This window comes from Curcuma longa, chromosome 20 (assembly GCF_044706935.1).
Source record: "Curcuma longa cultivar G26 ecotype Majalengka, Jawa Barat chromosome 20, ITB_CL_G26_1.1, whole genome shotgun sequence".
NCBI lineage: Eukaryota > Viridiplantae > Streptophyta > Magnoliopsida > Zingiberales > Zingiberaceae > Curcuma > Curcuma longa.
In genome coordinates, this window is record NC_133880.1 from 11290561 (window position 1) to 11311057 (window position 20497).

A 20497-nucleotide genomic window follows, 5' to 3' on the forward strand; every position below is an offset into this window, starting at 1 on the left:
TTTGTTGATTGACTCGTTTAATTCGCAATCCGTCTTGAATTAGATTGAATTAGAAATTTTTTTAATCAGTCAAGATGATGGCTTAATATGTCTCAACCCGTTTTATGTTGATGTGCCCTGTTATGGGTTGACCCTTTTAACTATACTAGTTAAATTCCACCAAGTACTTTATCATTTTTGCTTTTTTTAAAGCTAAAATTGTTACATGAAATCAAATTGTTTTAAATTTATAAATAAATCCTTTGTTTTGCTATCTATTTAGTTGTTTTATGTTATTAGATCTGTTGTCCTATAACAATTTTTGCTCTATGGCATAAACTAACTAAAATTTTAAAATAGCTTTGCTACACTGTTATGTGCATATGCAGTCATCATATCCTTTGTTTTTCAATTTTGACTGATTTAGGTTTATATAGTAATTTTGATCAAAACTACTACATCCACTTAGATTATTCAAATTTTGAAGTTAATCCCTTTGTTGTCTTCCCTAGAGCTTTAAGTAATTATATATATTGTTTAACTTCCAGTTCTAAGAACTCATAAAAGAATTTTAACTAAAACTATTATATGAATCTAGACTATCTAAATTTTAAAGTTGACCGCTATAATTTATTCTATAGAGCCTTTAGTGTTATTATGCCCTCACTTATATTGTTTGTGTTCTAAAAGATTTTATAATAATTTTAGCTGAAACTTCTATATGATCGCATACTTATTAAATTTCTGACAGTTAAAATATATAAAGTCGTTGTTATAAAAGTTAGCAACTAACTTCTACAACGTGAGAAAGCTAGTAGTTGCTAGCTTTTACATAACATAATGTAAGAAAATTTCTAACAATTAAAGTCAAATGAGACGTCTATTTGACGTTAATTAAAAATAGAACGCTCATCTGAGAAAAATATAAATGATAAATACTCTTTTAATTTTTGCCTAAATAAAAACTTTCTTAGTTTCCCTTACCTTTTAAATTCAAATAATGCCTTCATTTTTTGGATTTTGAACATTTTAAAAGCATGTAGTAGTTTGACATCATATATTATTAGAAAAGAAAACACAAAGTGAGGCTCAATTTTTTTATAATAAATCAATGATTGATGTATGTTCGTTTGATGATTTTGTGAAAAAAAAAGTCCTTTTAGTTATTTATCCAAGATAACATGGTGAGATGCATATCCAACCCACCCTTGTTAACCTCGTCCCTCACCCTGTTGTGTCATTAGTAGAACCTCAACCATCAGTGACCACCCAGCAAGATGAACACCTCGTCATTGTCATCATTGTCTATCGTCTATGCAAAGGGGGTATACGTGGAGATAATTTTCAAAAAATATAAAAAAGAAGTAATTCACTACAACAAAATAAAAATTAGAACACCAGATTGTATCTTACGTACACTCATGTTTGCATTAAAGGTGTGACATGACAATCAACAGGTGGTAAATCTGAAGAATTAATGGAAAGAAAGATCGCCACCCACATCAAAAATATACAATTTGAAGATGGAGCAGGAAACGCCAGCTGAAACAGGAAACCCCTACCTGAAATCAAACTTTCGCAGCAATCAAGATACTCGTCGCTCAGTTCAAAACATCATACATACAAAGACGACTTTCCAAACTCTTGCAGTTTGAAGCACATTTTGACGAGGTTCTCGATTCATTTCTACAATGCTCAAGTGACATCCAAGGATCAGGAGTCGTAGATCATTTTGTTGCATCCCTAGGTGGACCCATGCTGGCAGTTTTCAAGAGTTTGCGGAATTCATCCAAGCTGATCTTTCCATCCTTATCGATGTCAACCTCCTCTAGTAGTGGATTAATGGAGCCCTTCAAACCTGTGTGCTGTAAAATTTCCAAAGAAGCTGTCAAAAGTTGTCTGGTTGCCAAGATTCTAAATGCTTGAGCTTAAGAAATAATCCTATTATGATATTATCATAGGGTAGCACAAAATCAAACAATTCTACTCCTCAATAGTAGAATAATCAAAACAGACGGAAAAAAACATGAATGGTTCAAACTCAAAACCATAGCTCTGATACCCTGTTTAAAAAAAATAATTAGGCTTCAAAAAAAAAGAGAAAAAAATTAAACTGATGGATATGCACAAAATCTTTAACTTCTATGAAGGAAATCTAGTTTTTATATTTATGAACTCAAGGTCTAGGATTCGCATGTCCAAATATATGATAAGGTTTTTATATCTATGAACTCAAGGTCTAGTTTTTATATGTTGAAGCATCTAAACTAGTTGCATGCACAGTTTCAAGGAGAATACCAATCTTAATGAGCAAATGGAAACAGTTAAAACATTGTTCCATAGAACCAAAAAAGAAAGCATTCACCACCACATTTAGTCCATGAAAAATTGTACCATTCGAAGTTCTTCAGGTGTAATATATCCATCTCTGTCCATATCAAACTTATCAAAAGCGGCCTGAGAAAGTAAGTGCCATTTTTCAGAGTCATGCTCCACCAACTGGTGCACATGTAAAGCAGCTGCCACAAATTCCTCAAAGTCAATGCATCCATCTGTATTGGTGTCCATCTGTTCCAGAAGGAAGAACATTGTGAACTTGAAATACAAAGTTGAATTGTCGAAAAATAGTTGTGAACTTAGGTAAATGCCAACAATCAGAAAGCCAACATGTAAAGGGTGTTATAATTGTTATGTTCCCAATGATGCATTTTTTTTTCTTCGAGTTTAAGGGGCAGACACAAATACAGAATGGCTTGAAAACTACTTTCAAATTTAACTGAATCTAGCATAGTAATAATCTCTTGAGTTGTCCACAATGTTGCTTTTTTTACTTGGAAGGAAATAGAAGGGAAAAGAAAGGAAAATAAAATCACTATTGTTTACTATGAAGTAGAGGACAAAATAATTTAATGTATCCAATTCTTGTATTTTATTTCTGCTGAAATCAGGCAGAAATGGAGAGGAAATGAAGGTTAAGGATCCAACGAATAGAAACAAATAATTGTTGTCATTTCTTTCCTTTCAGTTCACTCCAAACAATATAAATAACTTCTTTTCTTATCTCTTTCATTTAAACAATTTCATTTTCCAGTTAGTTCCCTTCCACCAAGTAAACAAAACATAAAAAAAAATAAAGTTTAATAATTTGTGAGTCACTCCAAAATAAATTAAATTATAATGAAAGAGAAACACAAAAAATATCAAAGATTTCCTTGCATTTCTTATCATAAAGACTCATGATTTTCCAGCTTTCAAACAATTATTTTCAATGTAGTTAAAGTTCACTTTGTTGTCTGCAATATTCTAGTTTCTGGTGGAGAGAGAACATCCTTCAAAATCCTTATTATAAATCAGAAAAAGAAAAATCTTGCAAATTGTAATATATATACTGGGAATTAATAACTGATACCAAAATTCTTGAGTGTTTACATGATTTGGTCATGCCAGAAGAAACAGTGCAATGACAGTCTCAAGAGATATGCAACTTACCGCATTGAGAATCTCCATAACACGAGCTTCCTTCAATTTCCAAGGAAGATCTTTAGCAAGAGCCTAGTGTTAGAACCAAATTATACACCAGTCAAAAATACATCTTGACAAGAAGATAACAACTAAATAAAGACTATTATTAAAACTCATAAATAGCCACTAGCTCTTCTGACAATGAAACGTCTAAAATTAAATCAGTGCGAGGGAAAATAGTTGTTCAGCAAGCCACTAAAAAATGCGAAAAGACAAGTAGGGAGTACAAATCTTATGAAATAAATCAATCATATGCTGTGTTTGATTATAGCCATTCAATAAATCAAAGTTGTGAATAACAGATTTTTGACAAAGATACAAGTGAATCATACTCGTCTCATTTCTTCAAGACTGATTGCACCATTCTTATCTATGTCAATTGCTTGAAACTGATCTTTGAGATCAGCTAGTTCCTCTTCATTAAGGGTGCTTGCTAATGCCTGCATATGCAATGGAATATATTAAGGTCTAAGCATAATCTATTATAGAAATCTGGTAAAACATGACAAGACATATTATCTTACCTTTAATGCAAATTGCTTAAACCGGCTATACTTAACAAACTGACGCATGCTTGATAAGACAGAGATGTCCAAAGGAATCTCAAGTGCATTTCCCCCTTCTCTTACCCATTGATGTGCTGAAACAGAAAGATTTTCTGTCAGATTGAAATCCACAGTGAGGAAGTAAAAAAAGGATTAGAAGGGATGATGAGTATCATTTGCTATTGAGACCCTGACAACAAACTACAGCAAAAACACTGAAACAAACAGAACAATAACAGTTGATTTCCTCATTTACTATCAGATGCATATAATCAATGATCAATATATCCAGAGAAATTTAACTTAAACATACACAAAGCCTGAGCAGCAGTTAGTCTTGTACGTGGATCCTTAACTAATAACTTTTTAACAAAATCTTTAGCACTGTCACTTATGTTTGGCCATGGCTTCCGTTTAAAGTCTGGCTCAGTTTTTAACACCTGCACTCAAGCATCATGTAGATTAGTATTATTGTTCCTTCAGTGATGCAGAAAATTTAAAATAAGAGTAACAATAGAACATTATACTAATGATTATAAAATGCATCAGAAAAATATACAGCTAAACTGGTTGGTAAGGCATAAGTTGAGTATAAGGCCTTCTACATCATCATCATCGCATGCAGACGCCAAAGTATTACGGTTAAAGGCTAGTAACCCACAAGGCAAGGGTGAAGTATGAACTCATCCTTCAATTAGACTAAAATAATGCAATTATAATATATAACCAAGACAAATATTTGCCAAGAGCAAGTTACAATGAAGTTAATCCACTATGACAGTATGAAGAGGTGCTAAATACATAGCAGGAATGATTGTGGATTAGATGGCAGCACAGTATTGGTTTCAGCACATGGTTGTATCAATGGCTAAAGATTGGTGAGAATAATCTACTATTTTGGACCACCCAGTATGGCTCAGATGAATGACTTTGTTATCTGAAGCCTTAAAGTCTCTAGAAAGAGGGCAAGAATGTTGTCACACTAATTTATTTGAGAAATAATATTATAATAAATTTTGAAAAACAAACTAGAATCCAATGATATTTTGATAGAAGTATGGAAGTGCCTAGGTAACAAGGTATTAAATGACTTAAAAAGTTATTTAACTTGATATTGAAAACCAAAAAAATGTGATCAATGGAGGATAAGTACTCTAGTTCCCTTATATAAGAACAAAGAAGACATACAAAATTATACAAAATATAGAAGTATTAAGCTAATAAGTCATACTATGAAATTTTGAGAAAGAGTAATAGAAAAAAAATTAAGGAAAAAGACCACCGTAATCGAAAATCAATTTGGACTCATGCTTGGAAGGTCGATAATAAAAACTATACATCTTCTTAGGCAACTAATTAAAAAGTATCAAGAACAAAAACAAGATCTACACATGGTATTTATTGATTTAGAAAAAATTTATGATAGAGTTCTAAGAGAAATTATATGGAGAATTCTAAAAAAGCGAGGTGTTAGCGTAGTATATATTGAACTAATTAAGGATTTATATAAAGATGTAACAACAAGAGAAAAGATTTCAAGTAGATTAACCAAAGTATTTCCCATAAAGATAAAATTACATCAAGGAGTAACTCTAAATCTCTGTCCTTTTACACTAATCATGGACGAACACACTGGATACATTCAAGACATGATTCCGTGGTACATGTTATTTGCAGATGATATTGTTTTGTTAGAAAAGACACGTAAAGGAGTAAATGCTAAACTTGAATCTCGACAGAAAACACTAGACATGAAAGCTTTTAGGCTTAGTAGAGTAAAGACAGAATATATAGAATTTAAGTTTAACAATGTTAGATGTAATGAGACAATTATTATGATAGGAAATGATGAGTTATCTGAAATTTGAGAACTTTAAATATTTAGGATCATTTTAGCAAAAGGATGGAGAAATTGAGAAAGATGTCTTACATAAAATACAAGTAGGATGGTTGAAATGGAGGAGAGTGTTGGATGTTCTATATGATCGTAAAGTACCTCTAAAATTTAAAAGAAAATTCTACAAAATAACAGTTCAACCTGTTATGTTATATAGAGCTAAATGTTGAGCTATGACTCAAGCACATAAGCAGAAAATGAGAGTTGCAGAGATGAGGATTTTAAAGTGGAAGCGTAGACATACGAGGATGAACATGATAAAAAATGAAAACATTAAAGAGAAAATCGGGATTACATCTATTAAGGGAAAACTCTGAAAGACATGTTTAAGATGATACAAACATGTACTTAGACGACCAATAAATGTTCCACTTAGGCGATGTGAAACTATAACAAATATGCACATCAAACAAGAAAGAAGAAGACTAAAAAAGACTTGAGTAGTAATAATAAAATAAGATAAAATTTATTTAGATATAGATTATAATATAGTAGGGGATAGAACCTAATGACATAGACGGATTCATATAAACGACCCCACCTAGTGGGATAAGGCTTGGTTGTTATTGTTGAAACTAGGATTTACACTACCACTAGTAACTAGAAGAATATGAAATCAAGAACATGATAAATAAAACTAGCGATATGCAAGAAATAAAGTTTCATTGATTTTATGTACTTCGGAGTCAGGAAGAGTGGTTTGTAATATTACATGGCCTACTTAACCTTATCAGATAACTGGAGTTATGAAGTTTAGTTACTATAACTAGTACCTTCCACAAGAGAACAAGGACAAAAGAAAAGGAGTGCAAGTAACAATTCAAATATACTTGTAAGACAATTAGGAATGGGTAAAGTTGTAGCCTAATCAATACCTTAATTTTAGATAAAATAGTTGCCTAGAGCCTTGTTTTCCTATTTGATACACAAAAACAATCAGATACCTAATTTATCTTATCTTTTTTTGTTAGTCACCCAAATATTTTCCACTGCTCCCAACCTCTCCCTCTCCCTCTTTATATACCATGCATGAATCTGACAACACTGATGCATTGCCAACCAGTCTTCTCTCGTCCTTCCCACATGAACCATTTGTCTTAGCTCCTATGGATGCCTATGTGTACTGTTGCAAGTATCATCGTGAAGCAACTCCAAAAGTCGACCTTGGGTCTGAAGAGGAGTAATTCTTCCCTCAAAAATGAAAAATCCTACTTCTGAAGGAGAGAAGTTACTCTCCGGTCTAATGTAAACAAAAGATCGTAAACCTTAACTCATAAATTAATTCTTTTTTAAATTCTTTCTAGAATTATAATTATTTCATAAACTCAACATTTCTAAATTGGAATTTATGAAAACTAAGAAATAAGAAAATGAAACAAGTAAATTGGGAAACACAATAATTCCAATTAATTGACTAGCCAAAATAATATATAACAAACCAAAGATGATAAATTATTAAATTTAAATTATTTCACAGAGATTGAAATTCAAACCCAGATCAAATCAAATCCTTCTTAAACTACTCACTCTCCCCCACCACTAAGAAGAGCTCAACTCCATCTAGTGAGAAGATGAGACTTTCCTAATCAAGCTTTATGACACTACATATTGGTGTGAAGTTAAGGCACCTATGTGGATGGATGAGGCAATTGATGCTCTAATTCGTCAAGGAGCAAGGCATTAAAGTAACTCGAGAGCAAGGTATTGAAGTTCATCCTCAAATATCATCAATCCCTAAAAGTGCTTTCCAATGGACTAGGTTTCTTTGGATATTTATATGAGAGGCTATCACTATTTGAAAAATCCATAGTCCGCTCAATCTAAGGAGTGGATTATGTTGTGGATGAGAGCATAAAAATCAAGACTATTAGAATTTTAGAGTTAACTAAGTTTTCTCATGATTTGAAAGGACCTAGATGAGCAAACATGAAGTTTACTAAAGGAGATTAACAAAACATTCGAGACGGGCACATGGTTCTAGATTGTCCTTCTTAAGCTCACAATGTACATTAGCTTCAATTTTATAAGCTTCATTGCTCCAATTTTTCTCTTGACTTCAATATGTATATCTCTAATGTGCTTAATAAAGCACTTAGCTAACTCAGATGAATGAAAGTGATATGTAAAGGATTAACTCAATAGGTTGACGGGCTATTGACCCATAAGTGACTTTGAATGGACTAGTTTATTGAATTATTAATTGTAAATTCAGTATGTAGAATCCCAAATACCTATTTTTTCACTCACAAGACAATTAAAGTCACCTAGTCTGCTGTTAACAACCTCAGTTAGCCTATCAATCTACTGATGGAATGTATACAAATACTTAAGTTGGTTTCAAATAGCTTTCGTAGGGTTTTCTAAAAAAAACCATCACACTTCATGTCCTTATATGAAACTATAGATGTAGGCAATTCATGCAGCCTAGCAATCTCCCTAGATAATAATTTGGTGAAGTATCGTTAGTCTTATCACAAATAATGAAATGTGTCATCTTCAAAAATTGGTCCACCACTACTAGGATAGAGTCGTGGCTCTTGTTTGTCCGAGATAAACCTAAAAGGAAGTCCATGCTAACATCTTTTCAAGGTCATGGGGAATTGAAAGTGACCTGTAGAGATATTTTGTCTTAGTTGTTTGACATGTGCAACAGTGGAATACAATCCAAGCAACATCTGGTCGCAATGAGGGTCAATAGAATTAATCAAAACAAGAACAATGGTCTTATTTTTTTCAAAGTGTCCAATTAGACCACCCACGTGAATTTCCAAAATAAAAAATATCTAACTGAAATCTAGGGATGCATAGATGCATACTCTTAAATATGTAACCATCCCTCATCAAAAATCAACCAAATCATGTTAGTTCCGGACATTGAGAAAGATTGTCAATCAGGGATTGAAATCTCGTGCCGTATCGGGCGATACGCACGAAAATTTTCGTTCCGCACCCACACCGGCACCGACACACCATCGTCACCCGAGTTCGGCGAAGATTGTCCCAATGTTGGGGAAGGAACGATATTCCTCCTTCAGTTGGTCAAAGCTTGTCATGCCCATGGTGTGGAATGTGGATACAACATGATTTAATGGATTGATGAATTTGTTATCCACATCAAGTCAATGTTTTAGGATAAAAGTGTACAATTGGAGAATCTTGACTCACTTATCATGTTTGACAACTTTTTTTGAGACAGAATAAAATTTAGTGCCTTGTGGTCATGGCAGAGGCTAAACTTGTGAGGCAATAGGTAGTATTGCCGATGTGTAAAGGATTAAATGTTTGGCGTCATTTTGTTCTTGTTAAAAATACAAACGAATTCCCTTCTTGGTTCAGTGTCTAAAAACAAATGGTTTGTAGTGGTCAAGATGTCTAAAAACAAAGACTTTACTCACTTTTCCTTAATCTCTAAAGGTTGCAAAAGGCAAATTTAGATCATTGAATCTTCCCTTTCTTAATGAAATTTATTACAAGTCATAATGGAAATAAGTCCTTAATAAAGTGATTATAAAAAATTTTAAAGCCGTGAAAGATTTGAGCCAATCCTAGATTACCCAAATTTTTGCTACATCGATTGAAGTGACCTCCACAAGAAAAAAATCAAGGAAGAGAACATAGGATTGTGAGAATAAGCATTTCTTTAAGATTAACATACACATTTTCTTTCTTTAGGGTTTCTAAGACAAGGCAAATGTGTGGCGGGGATGGTGTGTCTCCCTTTAGATTGCAGTGCCATCAAAATTAAAAAAAAAATCTGGGTTACAAAGACTTGATTTATCACTTTCATGAAGGTACTAGATGCATTCAAAAGCCCAAAGGCCACATTTAACCATTTGTAAAATCTATCTTGTGTTTTAAAGGTTGTTTTTGATTCACCACCAATCCTAATCAATTTGGCGTAAGTAAATATGCATGCGAATCTTTAAAAATCATCAGGCTTCTATCCTTAGGTTAAGCCTGTCGTTAAGTCTAGACACTAGAAACTTATACTTAACAATGATCTTGTTTGTTAACGATAGGATTATCCACACACATTCTCCATGGGTCATCCCTTTTATATGTCAATAAAGTAGGGACATCACAAGGACTCATTCTTTCCCTAATAAAACCTTATATTGGAGTTCCTCAACTTGCCTATTTAGTTCAATGCAATCTACAGGTTCATGTAATAACGTGGGAGGTTAGACAACAATAACCTTGGTATAAGATCGACACTAGACAATTGTGATGGAGTGCGGCAGAGGTGGGAGTTCATTAATAATTCTTTAGTACTTATGTTCTAGATGAATGAATCTAAGATATTTTGACCTCAGGGAATAATCTCTCAATGTGTCACTAGTCAACAATGAAATCTTATTTCTTCAAATTGAGATTGAGAAGGTGAACGAATTATCTAGATGTTTGGGTGGGGGTCGCCTTGGTTGGTGGCGTGGGTTTGGGTCCAACCTTATATTTTATCCATTGCACTTAAAGAAGTAGGTATTTTCTCTTGAATAATGAGATCATAGAGCTAGGGATGACCAAGAATGACATGGGCAATGTTTATGGAAATAACTTCACACTATATCTTATCAATATATGGATCCATCTCAATAGAGATTGTACATCTTTGTTTAACAAGAAGGAAATTCTAGTTTACCCATGTAACTTTGTAGGGACTTGTGTGTAGCTTGAGTGTGACCTAAATCCTGCTGATGGTTTGTATGGAAACTATTACTTTGTTATAATATTAAGATTTTTAAAATTTAAAGGTTGACACATTTATAAAAACTTGTAATTTAGTTGATATATAGTTTTCTAATATGTTGGTAGCCGACAGATATCCATTTTATTAAATGAGCGGGTAAAAGTTTTAATTTTTAGATTCTATGCAGGGATTTAGTTTGGGTTAAGTACCTGTTTAATGAAATGGGCATGGTTTAGATACTAGGAAAAGTCATGGCTACTAAACTCATTATTATCGCTAATCATAATGATCGGTCACATCCATGAATATGCCGAGTCTACTACCTATTCGACTCATTTCTTATTCCCATATCACCACCAATGTCATTCCTTATTAGTGCCATTGTATCTTGGACATTTATTAATGCATAAAATATAAGGGCTTGTTAGTTTTCCACCTTCACTTAGTTCCGTTGTCGAGCAACATGTGGTCTATATATTGATGCCTTGTTAATGTTAATTTGTTGGGTCTGCTATGGTTAGAAGATTTACTTCTAGCTTTTTTTACATACATTGAAGGCATAGTAATGTGGAAAAGACAGAGATAAGGTAGTGTATCATGATGCAATATTGAAATAGAATATAGGCACTCACACAACTTGTGAGATAATGTGGACTAAGTTTTTACATGATGATTTTGGTTTTTGATCACCGAACCAATGAATTGCATTATGACAATTAGGCAACCATCTATGCTGCAAACAATCTCATATTTCATGATTGTATTAACCACTCTCCGATGACTATCACTTCATCTAAGATGACAATAGGCCCACAAAGATCAACATGCCATTACACTTCTTTTTGAAGAACAAATTATCAATATGTTTAACAGACCTATTACTACACTTGATTTATGTTTCTGCATAACAAGCTAAACACAATAGATGCCTATGTTCCAGATTAAAGCATGTTTGATAAAATAGAAAGAGTAATGAAGTCCATGACATAACCTAGTCTATTGCCTTAATTCTAGATAAAAATAGCTACGATGAGAGCCTATAAATATATAAGTTGTATTCCTATTTGATATGCAAAAACAACTTGATACCTAACTTCTCTATACTATATTGAATTTTATGGTCCATGAACTTTGGTAGACCATACTAAAAGAAGCTACATAAGCTGGCTAGCTTATTTAATTATTCATGATATTTTCTATATCTGAGCATGTAAGTTGGCATATATGGCAATATGTAGATCAATAGCAAGAAGCATAATCAAAGGAATGGTTATATGCATACCTCTTTGCATAAAATTGCTAGAAAAATCAGGATACCCAAAGGGAAAGACTTAAAATGGGAATATGGAAACTTATTTCAGTTTACTGAGAAAATCTTTGAGATCATGATGAGTGGAGAACTTCAGGGGGAAATTTCCCAAAAATATAATGAAACAGCAATGATTTTTACCTCCTTGAAAATTCCATCTTCAGTTTTATCCCAAAAGGGTCGTCGTCCACAAAGCAAAATATAGGTGATGACACCTATGCTCCAAACATCTGATTCGGGCCCAGATCTTCGTTTCAACACCTCTGGAGCAACGTAATATGCACTGCCAACAATATCATGAAAGTTCTTACCTGCAATAAGTGGTAACACTATTTAACCAGTTTACTAAATAGGAGCTTCAGATTATATTAATTAACATCAATGGGATTGACCTGGTCTTATAAAATCTGATAGGCCAAAATCTGTTGCCTTGAGAGGCGAATCATCTTTTGTGGATTTAAAAAGGAAGTTCTGCAATTAACAAAACAAGACTTGTGTGAAGAAAAATCTCCGGTTTGATAACTATTAAATAAAAATGATAATACTTCTAAAAAAATTCTTTAGATACACCCATGGAAGCTTGAAGTTTTACCTCTGGTTTCATATCTCGATGAACTAGACCATGCAAATGGCACTCAGCAGCAACTTTCAACATCTGTCTAGCAATTACTGCAGCATCTTTCTCGGAATAACGACTATCTTTTCTGTAATGCATTTTTACAGAGAATAAGTTTAGACTAAATCTCAAATTTTATTCAAGAATTGTTAATAGCAGCAAAACACAGATAGAATTCATGTTCTAAATAATTACCAGGATACGAGGTATTTTTTCCCCACATTCAAAATCCAAGTTATTACTGTATAGGTTCAAGAGATAAAATGGCATAAAGTTCTTACTTGGCCAAAATCCGATCAAGAAGTTCACCACCCTCACATAATCTAACAGAAAAAAAACAAAGTAGTTTATTGCTAGAAGAGTAAGAGACATAAGGAAATTGTTGAAACTGAAATTGAAACTACTGATGTATTTAACAGATCACGTCCTTGCATGTTTTTGAGAAAAGGAAACCACATACACATTCATTCGATATTATTGCCTAAGAAAATGAAAAAACATAATGTTCAAGAAGTTCATGAAAATATATACAGTGTTCCATGTTTCTTTTGGCACAGATATCAACAAACATATACATGTCAAGTTCTATGATACCAGAACTAAAATATTGTATGTAGAAACCTCTTTACGCCCAAGAGACAAAAGACATATGGTTGATGAAAATTGAAATGTAAGGAACCTATTATCTAGGAATGTTGTATGATGCTACTTCTATAGGAACTTCTTTACTCCAAGAAACCAAAGTTGCTACCTCAAATCCAGCAGCAACAAGAAAAACCTGTAGTTGATCAAGAGTAAAAAATAGCGACCCTAGGATTACGAAAATGTCATTCTACTTTATAAATCAAAACATCAACTTATGTGCCTACTGGGCCCTTAATTTAAAGGATGGATATGCTGGTTGTCACATATCAGTTCTTCTATCATTCAAATCAAATGATTGGTTAATTACACTGTATAATTTTGGATCTCACCATTTTGTTGAAACAAGAGAGAATGGTTCCTAATTATAAAGATTTATATGTGTAACCAACCCCTTGAATGTAACTGCACATTATTAGCTTATAGATACTCATCAAACAGATTTTTGTTAATCTCAGATCCATTTAATATATTGAGCACCTTACTAACCACAATGCATGCGCTGATAATATAGACATCTTCTTTCAGACTAGATATTTTGGTGTGGATTTTCTATTTCAATTGGAAAACTTCAGACACAAGAAATAAAAAAATTACAGACATCAAATTTCCAGAAAATATTTGTCAAATAAGGTTTAGAAAGTGAGCACAAACTAAAATCCTTTTGATGAGAATCAGAAGGTACCATTAAAATCACGTATCATAAATGTGCAAACATGATGTTATTCTAAAAGATCAAATGGTAGATAGGTGGATTCTTGATGAAATCAACACAAAAATAGTTAAAAACATACTGAAAGAACATACTGCATGACTATGTTGACATAATTATTATCCTCATCAGCAGCATAGAAGTGGATTCTTGATGGATTCAATACAAAAAATAATCCAAAAAAGAACATACTCCATGACTATGTAGACATAACTATCATCCTCATAGGCATTGTAGAAGTGCACAACATTTTCATGACCTTTTAAAGCTTTCAGTATCTTTACTTCACGTTTAACATCCTCAACAGCAATTGGAAGGACCATCTGTAAAGAAATTTATTCAACTTTAATTACTAATGTATAATTTGAAAGTTTTATGAAATTCAGAGTCCTATATTTAGAAAATTTGGAGCAAAATTTGTAATAGAGGTGTCAAAGTCTCAGGTTTGTGGTGTCTAAACTCTAATGATTAGGGGTTATACTCCCTTGTCTCTGAAGTTGCAGGTGAAGTTATTATTGAGAATATCCTTAGTTCATACATATTATAACATATTTGCCTTATTATATAATGTGTAAACCTTTACATGTTTGAACAATTGTGTTATCCTACACAGAGTCTGGCCTAATAAAAGGCACATAATACTAGAGGCTCAAGTCATATACCACAAACAACTTATGATTTGACAATCTGAGATATCATCAGTCCATTTATTAGTGGCTGATGATGACAACTCATAGGGCAATTTGGATATCTTCAGTATATCAAAAATTGCAACTACTCTCGAATGGAGTGGTCTACTATTGGACCCATACTAGTATTCAGAACAAGAAAAAGAAAACTTGTTAGAAATCTCAAATCATGTCCGTGTTTTGGTCTTTCACTAGAATGATACTACTTCGGTATCGTACCAACATTCTGATGTATGATGCCGGTAGTAAATTGGAGGTAAAAGGAGAAAAGAGATGAAGAAGAAAAAGATAAGACAAATATATAGTTAAGTTCGATGTTTACTTTTCATCTGAAATTTTATGATTTTAACATTATCTTATATGGAGACAAACTAGAAAAAGAAAAAGAAAAAGAATATTATCTCAATTTTAGCATGCCAAAGGGTGTCGAATGTTTATATGCAATGATACTTGTCGACATGATACAATAACATAGGAGCCATTGTCTTAGTGTTATGTAGTATCGAGTTTTAGTAATTTATTAGAACAATACGTTTTGACCGTTTCACCTTGTACTGCATGAGGTTTCAGGCCATGCTTGAAAATTTAAAGCTAACATGAAAGCTTGCATGTGGAAAATTTTAAAACAATGTTAGGTTGCTGTGCTCTTCTTTGATGTATAATTCTACCATGAAATTACACGTTAAATGTTCAAAGCCTCCCTCCTGTGAAGCACTAAGAATCTGGAATGAATGCTGTAAACTTGGGAGTCCTAGTATCCAGCAGTAAAAAATTTACTAGCGAATGTTTCAACATTGGAAGAGTAAGAAAATAAGGGGGGAAAGGAAACGGTGCTCAGGTATTCGAATATAACTTGCGAGTTTTGATCTTTGCCTATGATTTGTGTTCAACCTCTGCTGAAGAAAGAAAAAAGGGGGGAAATCGCTATTTATCGAGAGTATATTCAAGAAAAAACGTTAGGACATGATCTCCCCTTTACTGTAGAAAAGAAGGCGTTACGATTGAATGATTCGAATTCAAAGGTATTACAAACTAATTGAGCTATTGGAATTCAAATAGTAGTATCGCATCAACACGCAAAGGTTGATGACGGAAAGCTACTTTTTTTTTCTTTTCTTTTTTGAATTCACAAAAATAATACCTTATTCTTGTCGATCTTTTTCACCGCCAACTGATCACCATTTGCCTTATCCGTGGCTACGAAGGTGTAGCCAAATTGGCCATGGCCGAGAAGCTTCCCGACCGTGTACTTGCTCGCAAAATCTCTATCGTAACCGAAGTTGGTCCTTTTGCCGCACGGCACCACACGGCCACCCGCCGACTTCTCCTTCTCGACAGCCTTACCGGTGCGGCGATTCTCTATCTTCTGCTCGTCCTTAGCATCCGCCCGCCCCTGCTTCTTCCCCGCGTTGGCCCCACTGCGGGGGCGTTGGTTGGCGCACGAGAAGCAGGCGCCCATCTCTTTGGATCTGGCCTCTCCCGAATGCGGCGATTACCATCAAAGTCAATGCAATTGGGAGGAGAGAGGAGAGAGGAAGAGGAAAGGGAGAAGGGCAATGAAATGGTGGATGGATGGCGAAGCGAAGACTTTGACGAGGCCTCCCCCAATAAGTCAATAACCAAACCATCCCTCCTCGCCTACCTTAATTATTGTTATTAATAAACAACAACAATAAATAAATAAATAAATAAATATATATATATATATATATTATTTTAGAAATTTATTAATGTTGTTGGCAAAACATTGTTTCCAGCTTTGACAACCTGCCAACCAAGCCAACTAAAACTAAAAAGGGAAAAAATTAAAAGGGAAGGAAAGAGAAAGGAAGATTTAAAAAATAATAATAATAATAATAAATGATTAATTGTATTTTAGAATTTATTTATTATTCATCAATTAATTAATGGAATGCAGTAATTTTATTATTATATATACCAATCAAAATCGACGGTTTGGTTCAAATCGACGGTTCGAAAAACTGTCGGTTCGACGGTTTATGTCAGGTCGACCCTTAATACCGTCCAAGACGATTACGATTCACGGTTCGGAACCGTCAATTCATGGTTCGATTCACGGTTCGCAACTAGATTATTATATTAAAAATTTTAAAATTTAAAATTTATTAAAAAAAATGCACTTTAAAATTACAATTCAATCCTTAGTCAAACCAAAAAAACGACTACTGAATTGCTGAAAAGAGATTTTTGGAAGATTTATAATAATAATAATAAGTTAAATAATAACTGATGAGGCGTATAAATCGACTAGAATTGTATTTTAGAATTTTTTTATTAGCGGGCGGTCAATTAATTAATGGAATGCAGTAATTTTATTATTATAGGCTTGGACCCGTGGTCAGGTCTAGGTGGCCGTGGCAGGGCAGGCAGCGCTGACTGAACAAGCACTATAAATTCTCGTTTCAAACGGACCTCTCTACAGCTGAGCTGAGCCTAATTTAAGCACCGGTCCAACGTTCTTTTCTACCTCGTTTTTTTTTTTGGGTAATTTGTCATCACTTTTACTTTTTGAGTTAGAGAAGATTTACTACATTTTTCCTTTCCTTTTTAATTTGTTATATGCCAAAACAAAACAATCAACAAGCATATGATGAAAGATAGATAAAGCATGATAAGCAGTAGATGTAAACAATAATGTATCAAGTACAAAGGCAATTCATAGCACATTTTCGATTTTCAAATATAAACTAAAAAAAGTGCCCAATCAAAGCATGAAAACAAATATGGATAGGCATAATAAATTTATTAGAATCAAATATATATATATTCTAAATGTCAAATAAGCATAAGGATATAAAAGGAAACTAAAACACTCAAAACTAGATCATTTATATTATTTTAGTTGATTGAGTTATGATTGACTACCTATTATAGACATCTGAATACCATAAATTCTGGAAAAAAAAATGTTTTTTTTAATACCATAAATTTTAACATCCCAATTTTAAAAATTCATTAAAAATATACAATTTAAAAAACCTAAATGTTTGTGTCGTAAACACAAAAAGATTCTCATGCAAATTCACCCTAATTTATAGTTTTTTCATAAATTTCAAATTATTAAAAAAACTTTAATTTTTCAATTATTATATTAAGTATCATATCATGAACTACCTAAAATAAATTGCTTATTCCTATTGCCTGGAAGTCTTCATCTACCAAGAGGTCTCGTATTTTAGTCTTTATTCATTTACTTAGAAATTTCATCTCTAATCTTCAAATATGACATTATTGTCATGCTCTTGTCAATCTTAACCTTTCTAGCATCCTACCAACACTTATTAAACTTCTCTATCTACTATGATTTTTTTTTCCCAATGTATGTTGGACCTTTTCATTTACTAAGACCATTGAATTTCTTCATTTACAAACACCTCTTAGACTTTTACAAATACTTGTTCAACTTCTTTATTTGTCAAAATCTCTTACACTTTTGCAAATTATTTGTTGAACTTTTTCATCTGCCAAAAGATTTTGGATTTCTACAAACGCCTATTGAAATTTCTCTGTAGGTTAATATCCTCTTAGATTTCTACTAAAACATGTTGTACTTCTCCATGTGTCAAAAATCTTTTGAAATTCTATCTACACCTACTGTGCTTTCCCAACATTAATACACGTTGAGTCATCACTACGCCTACAATTGCCTATTAAACACAAAAATTTTATAATTTATAATTTTGCCTAGTAAATGTTTATGTCCTAACCACAAAAACAGTTCTCATGCAAATTCACCATAATTTATAATCTTGTTTTATATTAAATTCTTATAAAAAATAATTTTTAATCAGTATCCCAAGTGTCATATCATGAACTACCTAAAATGAATTGTTTATTCCTGTGTATTATAAAATTAAAAATATACCAAGTGACAAATATAATATTTTGATTTAAATTAAGTTTCCACCATGCTCAATTTGGAGTAAATATACATTGATTACGTATATTAGTTGTTGGTGGAAATAGATATCAAATGGTCAAACTTGACATTAGGATCTTGATGTAAGTTTTTTTTGGGCATGCAGGTGTAATGTGAAAGATAAGAACAGTTGGTAGAAGTTCACGTAGATTGAGGTCAATATTTCAATAGAAGTTCTATAAATATAGACAGAAATTGAGAATTCATCAGGTGAAATCTTAGTAAGCCTAAGTGGACTAAATACTTATTAGTGCAGGGAGTATAAGATGATCCATATAATGGCAAAAGGTTTAAGTTAGGTGCATGACATTTACTGATAAACTAATTTGAGTGTGCATGTAGCATAGGGAAGCTCTAGTTGCGACTAGGTACAGGAAAGTCCTAAATGAGACTAAGCAGTGGAAGTTCTAGCTAGAGGTTGGGCAAACCTTAGTTAGAAAGTCCCGGAACGATCGCGACACACGTTGTTGCATAGTTTCTGGAATTAGACTATTCTCTCGATTCGATCGTCATCGAGCATCGGCTAGTATCGAAGATAATGACATGACTCGTGGCTTCCGAAGCCATCCTGATGAGAGCTTGGCGTGGATCACCAGTAGAGGCGGGACTTCGACAAGGACTGCTCGATTAATACCAATCTCGCTCAACGTTATCATCCACGAGGTACACGTAGAATAATCTTTTATTCTAAAAATTTTATTTGTACGCGTAGAATAATCTTTTATTCTGAAACTTTAATTTTCTGTCATGCCTTGTACGTTGTTTGTTTCCTGCTTTGTATGCGTGTATTGTGTAATAATTAGCTTTAATTATCTGTATATTTCCACTGCGTATGTTTTCGAAATGTGAGAACATGCGCATTGCACCGGAACGATCCCAACACGTGCCTTGTAGGCACGACCACACCAAGCAAGGCCTCTATTTTTGGGGCACGGTCGTGCCTGGTGGGCACGACCTGCGACTGGTGGTCTTCTGTTTCTGGGGCACGGGCGTACCTGGTGGCACGGCTTGGAGAAGGAGAGGCGCTGGTGGATGGCATGGTCGTGCCTGATAGGCATGACCCCTTCTTGACTGTGTTGTTCTTCCTTTATTTCACCTTGTTTCGCACCGATTTTCATTTTTCTAATGCAAAAGTACAAGAGTAGACTTCCGAACTAGAAATAGAGAAAATATATCTAGTGCATGAATAAAAGATGCGATAAACATAGAGTATAAACATGAAAATGCGTAAAGATTTCATGGACATAAAGTCCGCCTTCTTGAACGGGTTCATTAAAAAGAACTTTATGTAGGACAACCACCTGGATTTGAAGATAAAAATCATCCTAATTATGTCTTCAAACTCAAGAAAGCCTTATATGGACTAAAACGAGTACCTAGAACATGGTATGAAAGATTACCAACATACCTAGTTCACCAAGGACAGATTGACCCTTTCCTATTTGTTAAGACTGTAGAAAAAGACTTTTTCATAGCCCAAATCTATGTTGATGACATTATTTTTGGATCAACTAACACTAAATTCTTAAAAAAATTTATGAAATTAATGAAAAATAAATTTGAAATGAATTAGGTAGGTGAACTACACTTTTTCTTAGGATTATAAATAAAATAAACCAAAGATGATAACTATATTTATCAAACTAAATACGTAAAAGAACTAATAACAAAATTTAGAATGAAAAACTCAAAAGAAATAAAAATACCTATAACAACCAACACCAACATTGATAATGATCCAGAAGGAAAACAAGTAGACTTAAAATATTATAAGAGTATAATAGGTAATCTACTATATCTAACTGCAAGCCGACCTAATATTCTATTTGCAGTAGGTATGTATGCTAGATATCAATCTAAGGCTAAGAAATCTCACTTAACAACAGTAAAAAGGATATTAAGGTATGTTAAGGGAATACTCAATGTAGGTATATGGTACCCTAGAAATAGTAACTTTAC

The 20497-nt window shown here is 33.2% G+C and overlaps 1 protein-coding gene across 1 annotated transcript; it reads right to left on the reverse strand.

Annotated features, from left to right (window-relative positions):
* Nucleotides 1-1525: 1525 nt before the first annotated feature.
* On the reverse strand, nucleotides 1526-16175 carry LOC141813889 (calcium-dependent protein kinase 18-like). Its single transcript, XM_074701888.1, has 12 exons — nucleotides 15740-16175; nucleotides 14102-14232; nucleotides 12837-12878; nucleotides 12532-12643; nucleotides 12332-12410; nucleotides 12081-12250; nucleotides 4360-4486; nucleotides 4026-4141; nucleotides 3834-3941; nucleotides 3469-3531; nucleotides 2374-2547; nucleotides 1526-1844 (listed from the first exon to the last, which is right to left on the reverse strand). Exons 1-12 carry the CDS (start codon nucleotides 16055-16057, stop codon nucleotides 1707-1709), a joined length of 1578 nt encoding a protein of 525 aa, XP_074557989.1. The 5' UTR covers nucleotides 16058-16175; the 3' UTR covers nucleotides 1526-1706.
* Between the last annotated feature and the right edge of the window lie 4322 nt (nucleotides 16176-20497).

What these genes read in the sequence shown, in the direction of transcription:
- LOC141813889 (XM_074701888.1), bottom strand. Translation starts at nt 16,057, where the DNA reads ATGGGCGCCTGCTTCTCGTGCGCCAACCAACGCCCCCGCAGTGGGGCC. An exon ending in ATCGAGATATGAAACCAGAG is followed by an intron (nt 12,411 to 12,531) that starts GTAAAACTTCAA and finishes TGTTAATTGCAG; the next exon opens with AACTTCCTTTTTAAATCCAC. An exon ending in GTCTTGAAGAAATGAGACGA is followed by an intron (nt 3,532 to 3,833) that starts GTATGATTCACT and finishes TTCTAACACTAG; the next exon opens with GCTCTTGCTAAAGATCTTCC.